At 40.2% G+C, this 19,956-nt stretch overlaps 2 protein-coding genes across 6 annotated transcripts; one reads left to right on the forward strand and one right to left on the reverse strand.

Moving 5' to 3' along the window:
* The first annotated feature begins 831 nt into the window (after positions 1-831).
* Positions 832-9,876, forward strand: pabpc1l (poly(A) binding protein, cytoplasmic 1-like). Its single transcript, XM_075474741.1, has 15 exons — positions 832-1,024; positions 1,689-1,882; positions 2,000-2,115; positions 2,732-2,871; positions 3,004-3,098; positions 4,559-4,696; positions 5,171-5,266; positions 5,509-5,769; positions 6,165-6,252; positions 6,338-6,457; positions 6,560-6,696; positions 7,064-7,172; positions 7,270-7,400; positions 7,916-7,989; positions 9,822-9,876. Exons 1-14 carry the CDS (start codon positions 832-834, stop codon positions 7,976-7,978), a joined length of 1,881 nt encoding a protein of 626 aa, XP_075330856.1. The 3' UTR covers positions 7,979-7,989; positions 9,822-9,876.
* Positions 9,877-13,435: 3,559 nt separating this feature from the next.
* Positions 13,436-19,441, reverse strand: rbm39b (RNA binding motif protein 39b). 5 transcript variants are annotated; one of them, XM_075474744.1, is made up of 15 exons: positions 19,340-19,441; positions 18,572-18,629; positions 17,044-17,090; positions 16,609-16,806; positions 16,257-16,310; positions 15,943-16,060; positions 15,701-15,853; positions 15,406-15,543; positions 15,249-15,314; positions 14,967-15,171; positions 14,780-14,866; positions 14,617-14,704; positions 14,373-14,478; positions 14,172-14,250; positions 13,436-14,077 (listed from the first exon to the last, which is right to left on the reverse strand). In XM_075474744.1, the coding sequence occupies exons 2-15, from the start codon at positions 18,620-18,622 to the stop codon at positions 13,977-13,979; spliced, it is 1,491 nt and encodes a 496-aa protein (XP_075330859.1). In that variant the 5' UTR covers positions 18,623-18,629; positions 19,340-19,441; the 3' UTR covers positions 13,436-13,976. The 5 variants fall into 5 exon arrangements, with proteins under 5 accessions (XP_075330859.1, XP_075330858.1, XP_075330860.1 ...); XM_075474743.1 differs by having other exon boundaries at positions 19,203-19,426; XM_075474745.1 differs by lacking the exon at positions 19,340-19,441 and adding an exon at positions 19,072-19,193.
* Positions 19,442-19,956: the final 515 nt, after the last annotated feature.

The following is a 19,956-nucleotide window of genomic DNA, read 5'->3' on the forward strand; positions in this document are numbered from 1 at the left end:
CTTAGAGCTTAGTTGTGACGTGCATACGACTCAAATTTAGCTTAGAAATGTTTTTCGCAAGAGGTCAATCCCAGTATTCCCTCCCCGTCCCTAAACTCAAAGTTGTGCCATAAATGGTTAGCTGATAAAACTTTATTCCTTAATGAAAAAAATTCGTTTTAACTTCTTTTTTTCCTTTCCCCTCCTCCGAGGCCTTTCCCAGGCGTACAAGGCGGTACTTGTTTTTTTCTTTTCGGTGTCTTATCAGGTTTAATTTTGCTATGCTATATATTTATCCTTGAAACACAAGTAGATGGGTTTCAAATCAAGATCCTAAACATTTTTAGCCTGACCAGTTAGGTTCCATTGGAATAAATGTCGCCCTGCGACATTGTCTTTTCAAGGACATTTCCTTGCTCAACTTTTGCGCCAGAAATGTTTTGATTTAAATATATAGTCACATTGGATTGCATTAGTCTGTGATGGTGTCGAATTGTATTTCGTTTAAGGGAGCATACAGATTTAATCATAATAAATCTACGGAGCAAAGGCCAGGCATTTCTTTTCATATTTTAATTAAATATTTTTAATATATGCATTCGCGCGTGCAACTCAGCATACAGATTTGAACAAAGGTAGCGCGTGCTTGCATCTGCATTTACAGTCTGATAAACGCACATGCAATTTAGTTGAACTGCCATTACTTCAAAGAATTAAGCTTTTGCTTTTAGAAACGGAATGAATGTGTTGGTGTGTCTTAACAAAATGTTTATTTTCATAGCCTAAAACTGAAGGCTGCTCACAATTCATAAAGACATTTAAATGCACGTTTTGTCTTGATCTAGTTGCAAGATGAACAGCAGTGGACAAGCGTATCCTCTTGCCTCTTTGTATGTTGGGGACCTGCACCCTGATGTTACAGAGGCCATGCTTTACCAAAAATTTTCTCCTGCTGGACCCATCATGTCTATCCGTGTGTGCCGTGACATCATTACCCGCAGATCTCTGGGATACGCCTACATAAACTTCCAGCAACCAGCTGATGGTACAGCACCCCCTCTGCATTCACTTACAATTGACTCAATGGGGTAAACGAGCTGCACTGTGGCACCACATATCAACGCTGACAATGATCTTTTTAGAAAATTTGGTTCGGAAGTTGCTTATGTGGTGGGTATTTGGCCATGACTTTGCTTCTCGCAAGATCGTAGAAAGTATACCTGTTATTCTAAAATACAGAAATATTACTCTACTCTTGCTGAGAGACTACAAGTAACAACTGTCAATGCGACCCAAAAGGCAACACTTTGGCTCAGAGCCAAATCAGAAAAAGGCAGAAGACCATAACGTATAGACAGAGTTGACGGTGAGGGTATACGTAAGTCATAAAATCGAAGAAACAACATCCTATATCATATTTGGTTACTTTGGTCCGAATGCAAGTTGGAATAAACCTGAAATGTTTTCATGTTGCGGAAGTACTCCTAAAAGCAATCTGAGTTTTAAGCTCTTGATGAAGTTAACTTTTATGTGTCAAACACACTCAATAGTTAAGTTTGTGGAATAGAATCCATTTGGTATTTCATTAAAACTAGAAACTCAGTCCTGCATGGAGTTAATTTTCTTGTTGCCAAATGGGATTAAAACGGCCCTTCTGTTCAATGAGGTGTTTTTTTTTATTATTATTTTTTTTTTTAATTTCTTTTCAGCGGAGTGTGCCCTTGATACAATGAACTATGATGTCATCAAGGGTCGGCCAATTCGAATAATGTGGTCTCAGCGTGACCCAGGACTCAGGAAGTCCGGTGTGGGAAACATCTTCATCAAGAACATGGATGAGTCTATTGACAACAAAGCACTCTATGACACCTTCTCAGCCTTTGGCAACATTTTGTCTTGCAAGGTAATTGGCTTGGGTCAGCTTTGAATGAAGTTGCTGTTTTTTTACAGAGTTTAGCAGATGGTTAGTTGTACAAGAAAATGTTATAATTAGTATTATACAAAGCATTTGCCTTTGTAGGTGGTTTGCGATGAGAAAGGATCCAAAGGCTATGGCTTCGTTCACTTCGAGACTCAGGAGGCTGCAAACCGCGCCATTGAAACAATGAATGGGATGCTGCTGAATGACAGGAAAGTGTGAGTACACTTTGATTGACCTGGAGTTTTCAAACACTGGCACCAAAAGCCATTTGAAAAAAAAATAGTTTAGGCAAAGAGTAGTGCAGATTTTGTGAATATTGCCTATTAAAACTGTTAATGAGTACTGATGATGATTAAAGATGCCGCTCCATGTGTGTCTCAGTCGAAAGGCAGGTAAACAGTTGGAATCTGGCATTATCGACCCACAAGACCGTTTCCTGTGGAAAAAATGTCAGTTCTTGGAGGTTAGGTCAGCGACTAGGTAGGATCTGTGTCTAGGCTTGTCCCCTTTGTTTGTATTGTCCTTTTTAGGTGTAAGCAGTTTACACTTTTGTATGGATTTAAAAGCCCATTCAGTGTTTTACCTTTTCTTATTCATGGTGGAAGCAGAAAAAAGATTTGTTCTTTAATGTTGTGATCTTAAGTTTTCTGAAGTTTACTTTCATTATTTTTTCATGTCTGTTATGTATTGTTGAGTAGTGATTTCTAAGCTGCGCGGTTAATCTAAATAGGACCATCCACATTGTGGACAGTAAATATTATAACTGACTTCCTCTCTTTCATCCCTGGAATTGTTGTCCTCTCGGTTTCTTGGGTCTGGTTCTTTCTTCAGGTTTGTTGGCCACTTTAAGTCACGCAAGGAAAGAGAGGTGGAGTTTGGCAGCAAAGCTATGAAGTTCACCAACGTGTACGTCAAAAACTTTGGAGAAGACTACACTGATGGGAAGCTTAAGGAGGTCTTTTCTGCATTTGGTAAGAAATCTTGCTTCTCCTGGATAAATCGATTTGCCTGGATCAGTGGCAAACAGTTTTATCATTATGGCTGAGTTCATGATTATTATTATTTTTTTTAAATTTGTTTTGGGGATTTCTTTCCTCTCTCAGGGAAGACTCTCAGTGTGCGTGTGATGAAAGATGAGAAGGGCCGTTCACGAGGATTTGGCTTTGTCAACTATGCTCACCATGAGGATGCTCAGAAGGTAATGTGTGCAAAGTTTCTGTGTTCTGTCACCGGAAACCACCAAGAGAAGCGTTTGTTGGACTGCTGCATGGCTGCTTTTTTTGGTGTTTTCATGGCATTCCAGGGGCCAAGAAAATTGTGCTAAAAATAGTAGCTTACGTATGTCTTGCAGTAAAACCTATCACTGGCCTATTAAAAAAAAAACAAAAAAACAATTGTCATCCAATTTGAGTTGTTTCTGTCTATGTGATTTGTTAAACTTATTAACTGGTTCAAATATTAGCTCAACTTACCTTTTGAGTGGTTCCATTGGCTATCATTAATTAATCGCCACATGTGAACACTCCAAAGATGTGATTGTCAGGCTCGCAGACACATCCCAGTCTCCATCTGGTTATCCAACTTGTTTAATAGGGTCCGCGTGTTGAGTGAGTCGTCAGCAAGGAGCTACAGCCACTGAGAACCCCAGAGATGGGGTCAGGGGACAAGACGGGACAAACCTGGGAAAGTTATATGAAAAACATGACGGATCATTTTTAGAATGATTGTGGCTGGAGTTGGGAATCCATTGAGATGAAAACCTAATGTCTCTCTATTTGTCGTTAACGTGTTTGTTTATTTTTTTTGTAAATACTAGATGTTTATTTGATACTGTGACAATATAATTTTACTCTAGGATTAATAAAGTATTCAATTTAATCTGGATGTCTTGCATCTTGATAAGACGAAGCTGGATTTCCATTAAATAGTTGGATCATTTTTTTTATTTTTTTTTTTTATATGCATACTGTATATTAGAGTAAAGTTGCCTCTGAAGTCCACAAAACTTCCGTAATGGTTATTTGACCAGCTTTACTCTTTGAATCATTTATCTGGACTTTGCTGGAGAGTTCAGGTAGATCTGTTTCTGACTAGTTTGTTCATATCAAGGCTCTGAGTTACTCTGCTCTAATAAAATCCTGTTTTTTTTATTTTATTTTATTTTTTTTATTTTATTCTTTTATAAATAGAAGCAACATCGTTTGACAAAACCACCATTCAAGTTATGTGAAGATGGCCTCTGGATTGAATTGAGCTTTACATACACGTACATTGATCTGCCACAGAGAAACCGAATAACAGCTTAAACGTTTCCTCTCACAGTCCAAAGCATCGGGGCACCAGCCATGTGCTTCTGTTTAGGATTAGATTCTGCTGCTGTGCATGTGTACTAGGATGAGGATGACGGTCCAATTGAATGACCAGGTCAGACTCTGCATGTAACCATGCCGAGTAAGAAACCTTTTAACGTGGACCTCTTTGCTCTCATTTGTTTACATTTATTCCAAAAACAAATCCAACAGCCCTGCACTTTGATAGGCAGCACAGTGACCAGAGAGGGGGGACATTTCTGCGTATCGCAAAGTATGGGATGTGTGTGGGAGTGTGACGGTTTCCTTTAAAGGCAACATGTTGATGCGACTCACTCTCGTTACCCAGGCTGTTGATGAAATGAATGGAAAGGAGATCGATGGGAAGGTCCTCTACGCTGGGCGGGCTCAGAAGCGCCTGGAGCGCCAGGGGGAGCTGAAGCGCAAGTTTGACCAGATCAAACAGGACCGCATCCAACGCTATCAGGTGCTGCTGTGTAGTAACTATAAAACATGTGAGCTGGAACGTTTGAGGGTCGTTTGGAGTTAGTTCCACTCATAAAAGGTTCAGTACTGTTCACAATAGAAGGATTTATCAGATCTTTTTTTATTAAACAGCGTGGGTTGGTCTTTTTTTTGTTTTTTTTGTTTTTTTGTTTTTAATATAAACAATGCCTTAACATACACTGAAAATTTAAAGATGCCCGTTCAACAAAATGTTAATTCCAGCATGTGTTTGAAGTTTCTCACTAGGAAGTTATTTTAACGTTGCTCTACTTAAAGGGGGAATAATCTCTGAGCTAGACAGAACGGATGTTAAGGGAATGTGATTCACACATTCAACAAAACATTTGACTTTTTCTTTACGTAATGGAAAAAAAAAAAAAAAAAAGAATTAAAAATGTATTCCTGCCCCATAGTTGCTTAAAGATAACTGAAATTGTACTCTCTCTGATAACAGGGGGTGAATCTATATGTGAAGAACTTGGATGATAGCATAGACGATGAAAGACTCCGGAACGAGTTTTCCCCTTATGGCACCATCACGAGTGCAAAGGTAATGTTTGTACAGATTATGAAAAGCTAATCACAATGAAGTAATGACATCTAACGATCAAAAATATCATCAATGAATTCCACATAAACCGTTGATGGGTGTCATGTGCGACCTTTTGTTTGCTGACTGCTCAGGACCGAACTTGTGCATCTCCGAATCAGGAGTACAAAAGCTTGGACAGTGTTTAAAGACCTTGTTTTGTTGGTTTAGTGTCAATAACATTGAACGTCTCTGAACTTCAGGTGATGACTGATGGTGGCCAAAGCAAAGGCTTCGGTTTTGTCTGCTTCTCTTCTCCTGAAGAGGCTACAAAAGCAGTAACTGAGATGAACGGGAGAATTGTCGCGACCAAGCCGTTGTATGTTGCCCTGGCTCAGCGGAGGGAGGAGCGTAAAGCCATTCTTACCAATAAGTACATGCAGAGACTTGCTACCCTGAGAACCATGACCAGTCCAATCATTGACTCATACCACCAGTCTGGATACTACATGACTGTACCGCAGGTATGGAGGCTTAAACATTGACAGTAAAGAGGGAAAAAGAGGGAATAAGACTTTTTTTTTTTTTTTTTTGGTGCATTTTGATATTTTGTGGTATTAGAAAAATATTTCTGCACTGCTGCATTCTGGCTTATTTTCTTTTAGCCAGAATTTTTTTTTTGTCATTGTAATATCTAACTATATATATATATATATATATATATATATATATATATATATATCTCCACCAATTAGAACTTAATTTGAACAAATGCAGCATCAAAATATGATTTAAAAAAATCCAAACCATTGAAATGTTAATTTGACTTTAATATGCAGCTGATGCTACAGTTTGTGTTCTGTCTGCACTTACAAAAACTCAGTGATCCAGTGGTTAATTTACACGCCTTCCTTTGCAGCCTCCTACTCGCTCCTTTTACAACCACAGTGCTGTCAGTAACGTGAGACCAGTTCCTCGTTGGACAGGACAAGCACCGAGACCACAGGGTGAATTTATTGAAACCACATCTAGATCTAATTAAATCTGCTGTACGGACAGGTTAATACAGAGATCTGGTCTTAATGTTTTCAGGCCCTTACTCGACCCAGTTTATTGGTGGTTCTGTTCCTCGTCGTGGATCGACCACCATTACCACAGTCAGACAGGCATCCACTCAGGCCCCACGCATCATAACTTCCAACCAAAAGACAAGTACCTAACCACCAACTACGACAGCACCAGTGTGCTCCATTCTCCTAAACGGTTCCATTAATGTGGATGCTGTTATTCGACACATGTAACGTCTCTCTCTAGATAACATTGGGACTCAGACTGTAGGAGGGCGCACTGACGTGCCTGGTGCACCCAGAGGCAGTCAGTACAAGTATTCATCTGCAGTGAGGAACCCTCTGCATGTTGTTACTGTCCCTGCACCCATGACAAGACCACAGGTACCCTTCTGTGCTTTCTGTGCTCTACTGTATTCATTCTCTTATTCTGAGCAGCCAAGGGGAACACGAACAGGGGAGTCCATTATAAAGCATTATGGGATATGTTAGGACATTACAGGATGGGCAGTTGTCTCGGGAGGAAAAAGGCAGATTGAAATTCAATCAATCACCCACCAAAATGGCATTAAATGGAAATACAGGGCATAGATTTCAAATGAATGAATAGAATATCCCTTCAAAAATCTTTAGGTGCAGTAACTGGGTTTTTCACTGCTTGAAAATGAAATGGGTATAATGCCCCATCAGCGTGTAGGCTAAAGTAAAGTTATAATTAGATCAATTTTTCAGTGGACTGTTTTGCACCCAGATTGTTCCTGCACCCGTAATGGAGCCACCCGTGCACCATCACGGCCTGGAGCCGCTCACCGCCTCTATGCTGGCTGCAGCTCCGCTCATGGACCAGAAACAGCTTCTTGGTTTGGCATCGCTCAATTCTGCTTTTTCCTCGATGCATATTGAGGTGGTTTGTGTGCATGTGTTTTCACTCTTCCTTCTCTCTGCTGTCACGCACAGGGGAGCGACTGTACCCGCTGATTCATGCCCTCCATCCCAACCTGGCTGGAAAAATCACTGGGATGCTGCTAGAGATTGACAATTCCGAGCTGCTGCACATGCTGGAGTCACCGGAGTCCCTGAACTCTAAGGCATATTTATGTTCAACCCTGACTGACATTTATCATTCTTGTGTGTTACCAATTTGTGAGGCGGTGAACAGTTTATTTTTTTTTTTTTTAAACTTTTGCAGAGCTCTACAGCAGCCTTTATTTATTTATTTATTTATTTTTGGTAAAAATTCCAAAATGAGCTTTTAGTATCTGTGAGGCTGGTGGTTACATTAAGTCAATCATTAAACTATTGCTAATTCATGAAAGTCTAGGATTTGGCAAAAATTGTTTGTATAGAATATTGGAAATTGCACACTTAATGAAATGGGAGGGATGTCAATAGTTTGCTTCCCCTCCCATGTTTGTATGCTGCAGCTTGACTTAAACGAGCATGCAGATGTGCTGATGGTTGAACTTGTGGGGTTACCTTTTGGAGAGAGCCACGTGTACTGTTTATATTGCAATTGTGTTGGCTGTAGCTTAGATTTATTTTATTGATAAGGTGATTAAAGTTAACAGCGTACTCCTTTGTCTCCTTCCTGTCCTTTGTGCAGATGGATGAGGCTATTGCTGTCCTGCAGGCTCACCAGGCCAAAGAGTGTTCCCCAAAGAAGTGAAGCCCTTTCAGGTCAGCAACATGTTCTCAAATCCTTACAGCCCTGTTGATTACACAACTTCCGCGATTTGAAGGAAACGGTCTGGGATTTTTCCTCCGAGGGCTGTGGCGTCATGTGAGCGTGTCTCCAAAAGAAATGAGACGGTTGGCTTTCATTTAGTGATTTTTTGCAGTCTGTGAAACATCCACAGACTGGAGTTGACATATTAAAGCTATAGAAAGACTGCCGGATGGCTCTGGCAAAAATGCTCTTTCTGGAGTATCGGTTCAAGTTTATAAAAAGAAATTGCATCCACTTTTTTTTTTGTTTGTTTGTTTGTTTTGTTTAGAAGCACCATGCAAATAAGAATAAATGTGAGACTACTATTTATTTTTTGGGTTGGGGTTTAGATGGGAATCGGATTGTGGTCTGATTGTAATAATGGAGGAGAAGCAGAGGAACTATATGCATCTCTGGCAGTGTTGTTGACTAATGGTGGAAAAGTTTAAAGTCTAGCACAGAGGTAGACGTGGTGGAAATCTCCAGAGATCATCATGAGCGTATTAGGGATTTTGGTTTGTAGCTTAACAGTGATTGAGCTGACGTCACAAGCAAGACCGACAGTGGTGCAGTTAATATATGCACTGCTACCAAAAGAACTGAGGTGAACCCTCTTAGTTGATAATATGGATGTAAACTCACAGCTATATCCAGAGTACAGATCTTCTCCTTCACATGTCAAGAATTACACCATCTGTTGTTGCCAAGCAGCGCAATCCCTCTGCCTTTGCTCTGCTCCTAATGTCTCTGTCTGCCCGGATGCCTTATCCACACAGCTGCGGATTGTCCGCATTACAGAATGTAACTTTGAAAGCAAACCGTTTAGTAGGTAGCGGTGTAACAACGGGGCATTTCTGTGCAAAGCTGGGTTCATTGCAGGGCTCGGAGGTGGAGGCCAAAAGCAGGAACATGACAAGTGAAATAAGTTGACACTGAAGATTTGACAGATTTCAACTTTTTTTTTTACCTTGGCGGCACAGAACAAAGTGCCAGTTTTCTGTTTTGGTTTTCTTTTTCTTTTTTTCAGTTGGTCGTGACTTCAGACACCCAAACATGTTCTCTAAAGGACATGATGAAAATGTTTATTGTATGATGTATTTTTATCTTAAAACGTCCCCTTTAATCAAGACCAACTGCAAAAATATTTGTCTATTAAAAAATTTGCCTTCATGAAAAAAGTGGCCACGGTTGGAAAAATCCCAGGAACTTCCTGATTTACAGTTACTTCAGGTGTGATTTGAAAGTAGCTTTTTCATTACAAACATGATTATATTCAGATTTGATTTAGAAAGCTCACGCCCCATTCAGACTCTGTGCCAACATGTGTCCTGGATTATTGGATCCCAGTTGCACGTTGAGGGACCACCTACTTCTGTGACAGGACAACCGGAAAGTAGCAGTAGAAGTTTCTTATAAATGTCAGAAAAATCTTCCAGAATTGTGTTGCATGTGTATTCCTCTGAGCTGCTCTTTCTTTTTGTTCTTGTTAGTGGTTTCTGTTTGAGATTGGATTGCGCGATTATATTATCTGAAAGGGAAAATTTCATTATTTTCTTTTTATTTATTCGGAAAATTGAACCCACATCTTTGCTGATCCCAAATGATTTAGCAAATGCTTGCTTCAAGTTACAGTATTTACTGAAAGAACTCTTGCTCTTTACCCTTGGAAACCCCTTCAGTCACATCATGCTCCTGAGGTCAACAAACAGAGGTCAACAGGCTCTGCACAGCTGTGTTTTAGGCAAAGTTAATTGGCAGGAGACATTTTCCATCAAATGACCTAACCATGCCATTCTTTTCCCAGGTGTCAGCAATGTTCTGGAAGAGGAGGGGGGGAAGACTGTTCAGTACAATTTTGAGGAAAAAAGAAAAGAAACTAATCTGTGGATTACGTAGGCTGTTAAAAGTTATCTGAAGTTAAAGCTATTTTGTTGTTGCAATATCTTTTGTTAGAAGATAAAGTTTCCAGTGTATGCATTAAACCTGTCTTATGTCATTTGTTAAACGCCAAAGGTAAATGCATCTGTCGTACAGCTTGGTGTGCTCTCAGCTGTAAAACCTTTTCTGACTGCCTCTTCCCTGTTTGGACATGATCTTGAATAAGCAAGGGACCAAAGAAATGGCTGAGGTGCTCTGTTGTGGCAGGTGGGGTAAAAGTTTGGTCTCTGTACTTTCCCTCTTAAAAAAAAAAAACAGAACAAGAAATATATCCTTAGTTTGGACTCATTAATAACTCGTCCTAGTAAGCTTTTGTCAGTTGAATAGATTTAAAAAAAAAAAAAAAGAAAGAAATTCGGTCATTGCCGAGCTCACTATTATTATTTTTTTTCTTTTTTCTTTCAACCGAATGTGATAATATGTTGCCTAAATGTTTGCATTTACCCCTTTTTCACTGGGATGAGCAGTACAGAACATACATACCTAACTTGGACTTTGGCCCTGAATGTTTCCATTAGCGACCTGAGCTTCAACAGCACCACTGAGATATGCAGCCATAACTTTATGTCCATTTGCCAGATATTAAGTATGTTGTTCTCATTCCACCAAAAGAGGTCTGACCTGTCAGTGTGGACAGAGAATATCTGAGAGTATCCTTCTTGTTTTGGCCACATGCATGTTTTCCCAGCAGAACAGATGAGCAGTGTTACTTTGACCTGTCAGTGATTTTAATGTCATGGCTGATTGGTGTTTGTTTTGTTTTTTGTTGTTGTTTTTGTAAAGGTGTTCTGCATATTGTGAAGTCTGAGGTGTTTTACTTGCATCTGCACATCACAAGGTCCTGGAAGTCACTCAACAGTCTGTTTGGTTTTCTGTGTGTGACCTTTTGCTATGAAACATTAAATCCATTTAAAATGCATCTTTGCTCAGCACACCAGTGCAGTGTGAGTTCAGAGGAGTGCCTTCACAATTTCAGAGCACAATGTATTAATTATTTATTTTTTATAAACGACTGGGTCAGATGCATAAAACATTTGATCTATAGTTAAAACCTTTGACACATTCTCTTTGCCAGACATATAAAATAAAACCAAGATTCTTTCTTCTTTCACACTCAGTATCTCACACACTGTTGGGAAATGAAATACCAGAATGCTCTGGTAGTTTGTCTTTGAGCTTAAAGTCTTTGATGCAAAAAAAACAGTCTCCAAATGTATGTTGTAAGTTATTAAGGAAATGTAGTATTGAAATAATTGGCAGGGCGCATTCACATCTCACTTCCTTTACAGCATGTTTGCAAAACCCTTATTGCATTACTTAGAATTAGTATTTCTAGGCTAAATGCTTTAAGTGAAAAATTTTCCAAAACATTTTATGAATCCCTGTATAGTTGCACTGTCTGGCTAACATTTTATCCTCTGCATTTACCATACCAAAAAAAGGAAAATACAAGCAACCCTCAGGTGTACTTAACATCCTTAAATTTAAGTGCCTAATGAACACAACCACTCTGAAAACTTTTTTTTTTTGTGGTGGGGGTTCCAAACAGAATTTCGAATGCTGCAACCTGGGAAAAATAAAAAATCCCTCCTTTTTTATTTTTTACCCCCCAAGTCTGGTTCAAATGTTCAAAACTAACAAATGGATAAAGAATAGCAAATCACCAGTCAGGCAGCTCCCCTAAAACATGCTCATGTGAGGGGTGCAGTGGTGCAACGCTGTGTAAAAGGAACACATGCAATCTCTACCACCCACTTTTGCCACAATGCAACATGAATCTCTAAAGATCCAAATGCAATGACTGTTTGAAGGGAAAAGAAAATGCACCTGCATTTTGATTAATCAAGGCTAGTAAAACAAGATGAGATTCATGCACTGACATCATGACATCAGACGCATATATGCACGTTAACCACCCAACAGCAGAGGCCTGCCACTATGAAGGTTATGCAGAGACTGGTCCTGGCACACCTCAGACTGCAGCCCCATGTGGAGTTTGATGATGCAATCATCCACCTGCTGCAGAAGGCCTACTCCTCCCAAGCCAAGTCCGGATCATGTCCTTTGACTTCTCCTGCGCCTTCAACACCATCTGCTCCATCAACTGCTGAAGGCCAAACTGGTCTGATCTGACGGGCAGACCACGGTTTGTGTCTACTGTGTGTCTGATCATCTGATCAGTAACATTGGGCCCCCCCAGGGAACTGCGATGCTCTTCACCGCATATACTGCTGACTTTAAGTACTGCACTGAGTCGTGTCATCTGCAGAAATTCTCTGATGACACAGTCATTGTGGGGTGTGTTGAGGGTGGGAGGGAGGCTGCATACAGGGACCTGGTCGACCGCTTTATGAAGTGGTGTGGGGAGAACCACCTGCAGCTGCACTTCAAGAGGAACAAGCCCCTGCCTTCTGTCTGCAGCGGTGGGACGGATGTGGAGATGGTACCAGCGTACAGGTACCTGGGTCACAAAGTGGACTGGTCCACTAACACGGAGGCCATCTACAAGCAGGGCCTGAGCCGGCTTTACTTCCTGAGGAGGCTCAGGTCATTTAACATCTGCAACAAGATGCCGCATGATGTCGTGGCGAGCACCATCTTCTTTGCTGCTGTGGTCTAGGGTGCGAGCATCAAGGCAAAGGACGCCAACAAACTGGTCAGGAAAGTAGAGCGTTGTTGGCTCTAAGCTCGTCACCCTGGAGGAGGACAGGATGCTGGCAAAACCACTGACAATCCCTCTCACTCAAACTAAAGAGCAGCTTCAGCAGACTCATGCAACCCTGCTGCTGTAATGAACAACAGGAAATCGCTCCTCTCTCCCGCTTTCACTTTACAACTCATCTGTCAGAACCACTATTACAGAACTGGACTAAATCTGTCACCTCTTGCACTCTGTACGTCAACACTCCACTTCTAATACTGGAACATTTATTTCATATCATGTGCTAATATAAACCATATTGATATTACATAACACATTTATACAATATTATCTTTTAGCACATTCTATTTACATAATCATATTATTTGTCCCATTCTGTGCATTTGTTTTTTGTACCTCAATATCTTATTCTATTGTATTCAAATATACTGGACTGCTATAACAACCTAATTTCCCCTCAGGGATGAATAAAGTCATGTGTAATAATATGAAGTGATAAACCAACATGGTATACTGCAGAACCTTTGGTACCTCACGATTTTATTCCTCACGCAGCTCTGAAAAGCAATCATACAACCGAGTACATAATACATGAGGGCTGGCTTTACCACAGCCCCAGCACGTAAATTCAGAAATAAATATGGTCCTAACTTCTATCTCTTTGTGTAAAATGAGTTGAGTAGGCGCAACAGCAAATGCTATGAGCGAGTTACAACTTTGACTCGTACGCGTCTCCCATTTTATAAAACGACAGCGAGCCAACCGGTATAAACACAACTAGTCCAAAGTATCAAAATGACTCGAGCGAGAAACAGGGGTCCAATGCTGCAATTAAGACTTTAATCACAGAGGCATTTCAAATTGAACCTGGATTGACAAATGCCCCAAAACGGGGACAAAACCAAAATAAATTGTGAAGTCGCCAAATTTATTGGAAGCCTTCATACAAAATAAAGAAAAAAAGGAAAGAAATTATGGCTGTATAAAGTTACAAAGGATTATTGACATTGATATACTTTTGGCATTTAAGGCCCGTTAACCCAACATTTCTGGAACTTTTTGCAATGTATTCATATCTAAAACTGTTGATTTTTAACAAGCAGGTAAGACGGTAATATTTAAAAAACATACAGACCAATAGATACCTGGAGATATTTCTCAGTGGTAGTTTACAACACAAACCCACAAAATTTGAAAAGTAACTTTCAAAAAAAAAAAAAAAAAAGTTTCTACATTTCAATGGTGAATGTGAGGCCACTTTTATTACACACAGCCAACTAATGTCAATGCATCTGCTTCAATGACATTTCTATGAATGCAAACTTATGTATTTACAGACTCTCCTCGACAAGTCTCAGACTATCGACGCGCAGGCATTAGAAGCTGCTTTGCTGTTACTGAATCGGGGAAAAGGTTGTGGTAGGTCGGTAAAGGAACGTAGGCAGCAGTTATCATTTTACCTGGTGGGCGAAAAAAAAACAACAACAACAAATGAATGTGAATCATTTATAGATGCCAACTTTCCATTGATGGTGGTAGATCTACCCTACATACCTGCAAACCAGCGCCCATGAAGTGCATTTACAGTTGCCATTGCTGCGGGTATAGAGGGACACTTCACGTACACATTACCCTGCAAGAGGAAGTGGAAAATATTGTAAAACCTGAATTTCAATTTTCAACCTGAGGTCTGAACTTGGATGACGTACTTTGGGGTGAACAGACTCTTGAATTAAACCGAATGCTTTGACTTACTTGAGCGGAGTTCTTATCGACATAGATGTGAACTACTCCCCCGTGCTTGTTGCACTCCTCAATCACATCATCTTGGATTTCGGTGGCCCAGCCCGGATCGTTTTCTCTGAAAAGATAGCAATGAGCATTAGAAACCATGAGCTCAGGGTCTGAGAATATTCCTAGAACGGGACGAAATTTCTCACTGTGCACATGAAAGAGAATTTAAGTCTAAACGAGCTTGACAGAATGACCATGTCCTTACGCTTGTGGGTTGAACAGGTTGGACAGCTGAAGGCAGTGTGTGGCCAGGGGCTGGGATGGGAGGTTCAAAGCTTGGCTCTGAGCTGGAACTGTAAAAGAGTATTGATCCGTCAGACTTTTCGCAAAAGGAAAAACACCAACCGTTTTGCATCGTATTAACTCACCTGATGGAGCACCCATGTTCCCAAAGGGTATGGATCCAGTCATCTGTAGAGCCTGCTGAGCGGCAGGAGGGATCTTCAGACCAGTTCCTATGACGGAAAAAAATCGCAGGTGTTGCTTAACAGCGACCGATAATTGGGATCATTTGGGAGAAAAATAAAAAAACAACTTGTGTCAGATATAGCAAACCTTCTGCTAGTCGAGCCATAAGCTGTAGACGCCCTGTTGTGCCTAAGTCGATACCAGTCCTCTCTAGTTCATCGTTATCCAGGAACGAGCTGGCTGTTGATGAGTCCGAGCGCTCTGTAACATGCCCCACCTTCATGGGACGTCCAGCCAGCTCAAAGCCGTTCAACTGTTCCAAAGCCTTTTTTGCACACTCTGCATCTGCAAACTGAACAGAGAAAAACACTTAGAGGGTGCCCACCAGCGAACACGACAGCCCCATCAAACACAGCAGCTTCCAGTTACCGATATGAAGCCATATCCTTTGGATCGCCCGGTCTCGCTGTCCATCATGAGCTGGATTCCTTCAATCTTTGGAAACAAAGCACAGCGGCACAGAAGACTGTGATAAATGCATCCACACTAATGTGATTAAAGTGCAGAGTGAAGCACGTTCCCTCACCTTTCCAAAAGGCTCAAAGATCCCTCGCAGCATCTCCTCAGTGATGTTGAAGTGCAGCGAGCCCACGTACAGACGCATTGGACCTGCACTGCCCTTCTGTAGATTATTAGCTGCAGCAGCAGCTCTATTTTTCTCTGCCTGCAAACACATAGCAAGTTGAATTGCTTTGAATCAATGAACAGGGAAAATAAATAAATAAAAATAAAGGAATTTTTTAATTCCAATTTAATTAGACATTACACTAGTGACTTTCACTTTTTCTACACTTCCCAGCATGGCTTTTTCTGATACATACCTGAGAGGCCTGGACGATGATAGGCACTCCTAAAAGCCTCTGGCCAGTGAGTCCAATTGCCAGTGGTACAGATGACGACTCTACAAACTCGATGTATGCGATACCCTTCGATCTCCGAGAGTTTCTGTCAGAGATTATTCGCACATCTCTCACCTATGGCGGAAAACGGTCACAATTTTAGGGATCGTTTCTACGCGAACGCTGGTGGATTTTTATGTGCCAACTTTGGAAAATCAGCTTACTTTTCCAACAGCTGAGAAGAAATCCTCCAGGTCTCGAGCTCTGATTCTCGCAGCAAGCTGCATGCAGAACACTGTGCGGGCGTCCCTCTCCTCTGGTGTTAGATTGTCAATGGGTTGTCTTTGAGGGAAAAAAAAAGAAAAGAAGTTAAACTAGAACGCCTCAGACAGCATTACAACTTCTCCCAAATGAGTCATACTTAAACTTTTATGTTAAGCTCTAAAATAGCATTACATCTCCAAACACAACTAAGAAGGTGTTTTAATTTTAATGCGACTGTTGAACAGTACAAAATGACCTTGAGAGTTCATCTTACCTGACAGGACTCTTCTCTTTTTTCACAGGGCTCCGGCTTTTGGAACGTTTCCGACTGAAATGAAAGAAGCAGAAATGACCATTGTTTTCAAACCAGCTCAAAACTGTTTGATGCATTACAGGAGGAACTGAGTTGTTTAAGTCTGTTAAGTGAACAGGATGAAAAAATATATCTATATACTTTAATTCATTGCAGACTCTGCTCCAGCCATGATTTCATAAGGGAATAATCAATTGAACATTAAGCTTTGTGAGGTCAGACGCTGGTTACACAGCTGCAGTAACTATAAAGAAGCCTGTAACAAAGGTTTGACAGGGCACATGCGCAGCTTTTAGCTAAAGAATTCACATACATGGGGCTCCTGCGTGCTTTGTACCGCCCAGACCGATCCTTGCTGCGGGAACGGCTGCGTTTTCTTTCTCGGCTGCGACTGCGTTTTCTTTCTCGGCTCTTGCTCCTCTTCTTGTTCTTCTTCCTGTCTTTGCTTCTGCTTCTGCTTTTCTTCTTCTTTGAGCCTGGGCTTCGGCTCCTGCTTCGGCTCTTCCTTTTCCTGAAATACAGCACAAATAAGAAATAAGCCAAAGCCGCTGGTCAAATTCTGATAGGATATGAATATGTCTGGCTTTACTACTTAAGAAAAAATAAGATTCACAAATGAAGCTAGCAAGTTTTAAAGTTTATCTGTATTTCACCGACAGATTATTGCATAAAAGACATTTCTGACAACACTATGATAAAAATCATTCATTGAATTTGTATTATTGAACATCAGATATTAAAAACTCACTTCTTGTGGTCATCGTGTCCGTTGGCATGAGAGGACTTGTTCTCATCCTAAGCAAGGTTTATAGAAGAACATCATGAGGACGTAGATGAAACATTTAGAGTCGTCAAGGTAAAAAGGGGGTGGGGTGGGACAAGAGAAAATGCAGAATATATTCAATTAATAATTATAATAATAATACAAACTTTCTACTGTCAAGTCTGGACAGTGTGCTTCCACCTCCCCAATAGCTTCCCATCCCACATTTTACAAAGCTGCTCAGTACTTAATGCAACAATGCAAAGTTAAGGGAGTTTCCAACATATTAGCAGAGTTCAGGAAGCTTTGACAATTGTCAGGTCATCTCCACCATTTCCCCCCTCTAACAGGTCGTACCAATGCCACTATTTGCCTAATCATGTGACCACGCATGGCCCATGGCCACTAAAAGAGATCCTGTGTGGTTGGTGTCAGTCCAGTGATCTTCACCCATTTTCGTTCTTGGACTGTAAGAGCTCGATGCCACCTCTGTCACACATCTTGCCCTGAAGCAAACAGGGATTCACACTTCTTAGTAATATTGACGCCCAAGAAAATAAATAAAAAGATTCATATCAGCCACCTGTTACACTACCACTATCTGTAGTATGCATTATCAAATACTTACAACCTTTTGACTTCAGAAGGATATACTAACTACTTTAAATGCATACTTTAATAAAACAATGACACTAGATAGTAGTATTATTTTACAGTCATTTTGAAATATTAACATATGTGGTTTTGTGTAGCATGCAATAAAATCAAGAAGCTGATTCACATTACAGCTGACTAAGGCAAAGAGGCAGTATTCATATTCACGGGCGGAAAAAAAAAGGGAGAAAAATCTACACTGCACAGCAAAACCAGAATATGGGCAAAATAATCAGGTTTGTCACTTGTAGTCAAAAATACAACTGAGTATCATCAAGTAAATACAAGCAAGTTTAAAGACACATACTTGCCAAGAGAGAATTAGTTAATAGCTAAAATACATAAAGCTGACAAAATTATACCTGTGAGAAAACAACTTTTTTCCATTGAATGAGAAGAATCTTAACTCTTTATGAGAAGGACTCAACGTTCTGGACCAGCAGAGAGATGCAGACTGTAAATCTGAATACTGCCTCCTTTGCTGGATAGGTAAAGATGCGCTTATGAACCATTGACATTCACCTTGTTGCAACCGAATAGGGATTGGATGATCTAGGTTGAATCTCTTTTACTCCTAAAGTGAACCACAGTACATCAGTATATGCGCAATAACTACCTTCCTTTTTTTTCACAGTTCACAGTGGAATCAAAGATGAATTCATGGGAGTAGAGGTGAGATATCATTAGGGAAGTCTATAAAGAGAGATAGATGTGGATTTATTTATAATTCTGTATTGTGTTTTTAATACTCAATCACACCACACAACATTCAAGTAAACTTCTTCACAACAGCAAATATAGAGTTACACAAAGGATTATATCAGTGATGCAGGCCTAGTTTCTGTAACTCTCAACCCACCTTTCTGTAAGGAGCCTCCAGCATGGCCTCAACGTCAAAGTCATCGGCCATATTGATCCTGTACACAATAGAAAAAAATACAATCATTGCTCTGACATACACATACGAACCGTGAAAAGGCAAAAAAAAAAATAATAGGGCCGATGCTAACGATGAGAGGGCTAAGTGTTTCAACGAGTTTGCTTAATATCTTTCAGATTTCCGCAATATATATATTACAAGAAATCGATTGACCAAAATATCCGAATAAGGACCTAAATCCTTAAGTGGCAGATTCAAACTAAGCTCGGTGACATTTAACAGGTCAGCAAAGTCATACAGCGTTTAACGCGACATTGAGCTAATGCTAACTAGCCACGTTCATGGGCTTCATCCTCGTAGTTTCAAACTCTGCTCATTTCGAGGCCCGTTTACTAGAAATTTCGATTAATAGACTGCCACTAAAGACACAAATAAGCGCACATGGTAGTTAACTGAAAATAGATTTGAAATCCAGTTACTCAGAAACGACAGCAGGAGCGCAGATCGCTTTTTGTTGAAGAAAATAGGCGTTCAGTTTACAGAGCCAACATGGCCACTAACAGCATTTCCGCGGCAACGAGCTAGCTTAATTAGCAAACAATGACGTTACCGTCTGAAATTGATGAAATGGTGTGCCAAAGTCAATATATCACGGTTAATATGCTGTTCAAACAATTCCTTTCAAGGAGCCTCTCTTTATAGAACACAAAAACTAAGATGAGGTCACAATTTTCGATGTTATGTAACCTTTTTCTCCGCACCACCTATTAGCAACTAATCGTAGCAGGTCGTGGCCTGACCCTCTCCTTCCGTCTTCTTCGTCTTCTTCCTCTTCTTTGATTTCCTATTTTTTTCAACAGCAGAGGCCGCAGTTCGGAACCCTTTACCGCCACCCTCCGGAGTCAACTACCAAGTGGATCGTGAAATGTATTCTTTTTTTTTTTTACAGGGAACATCTTTAATATACATTATGAATGCAGTGATAAACAGTGTACAACAATATTTAGGAAAAGTCTTGAGTTATTTGCCCACGTACGCTCACAGAGTGGACAGCCCCTCCCCAATTATTTATTTGCATAATTGAAAAAAAAAAGAAACAAAACTTTTCCATTTCAGCATTTAATATGCTGTCCATTTTCAGTTAAATAAAATACAAATGATTTGCTGTCACTGTTTTGTTAATCTATTTTTATTTGATTCTTTGATATTTGATATATAAATCTGTTTTGATTTGCATTTTTATACTTTTCTGGAAACAGGGTTTTTCTCTCCTTACACATTCCTATATATTTATGGTGTTAAACGATTGCTTGTTTCAAATATGAAGGGAGTAAATATAGTTCAGTGTAAAATAATAAAGAATT

Source organism: Odontesthes bonariensis, chromosome 10, assembly GCF_027942865.1.
Source record: "Odontesthes bonariensis isolate fOdoBon6 chromosome 10, fOdoBon6.hap1, whole genome shotgun sequence".
Classification (NCBI taxonomy): Eukaryota; Metazoa; Chordata; class Actinopteri; order Atheriniformes; family Atherinopsidae; genus Odontesthes; species Odontesthes bonariensis.

Coding starts and splice junctions, on each gene's coding strand:
- pabpc1l (XM_075474741.1), top strand. CDS start 832: ATGAACAGCAGTGGACAAGCGTATCCTCTTGCCTCTTTGTATGTTGGG. Junction 2,116..2,731: donor CTGCTGAATGACAGGAAAGT/GTGAGTACACTT, acceptor TTCTTTCTTCAG/GTTTGTTGGCCACTTTAAGT. Junction 6,697..7,063: donor CACCCATGACAAGACCACAG/GTACCCTTCTGT, acceptor TTTTGCACCCAG/ATTGTTCCTGCACCCGTAAT.
- rbm39b (XM_075474742.1), bottom strand. CDS start 18,658: ATGATTGTATTTTTTTCTATTGTGTACAGGATCAATATGGCCGATGAC. Junction 17,091..18,571: donor TGGAGGCTCCTTACAGAAAG/GTGGGTTGAGAG, acceptor AACCTTGCTTAG/GATGAGAACAAGTCCTCTCA. Junction 14,705..14,779: donor GAACATGGGTGCTCCATCAG/GTGAGTTAATAC, acceptor ACTCTTTTACAG/TTCCAGCTCAGAGCCAAGCT.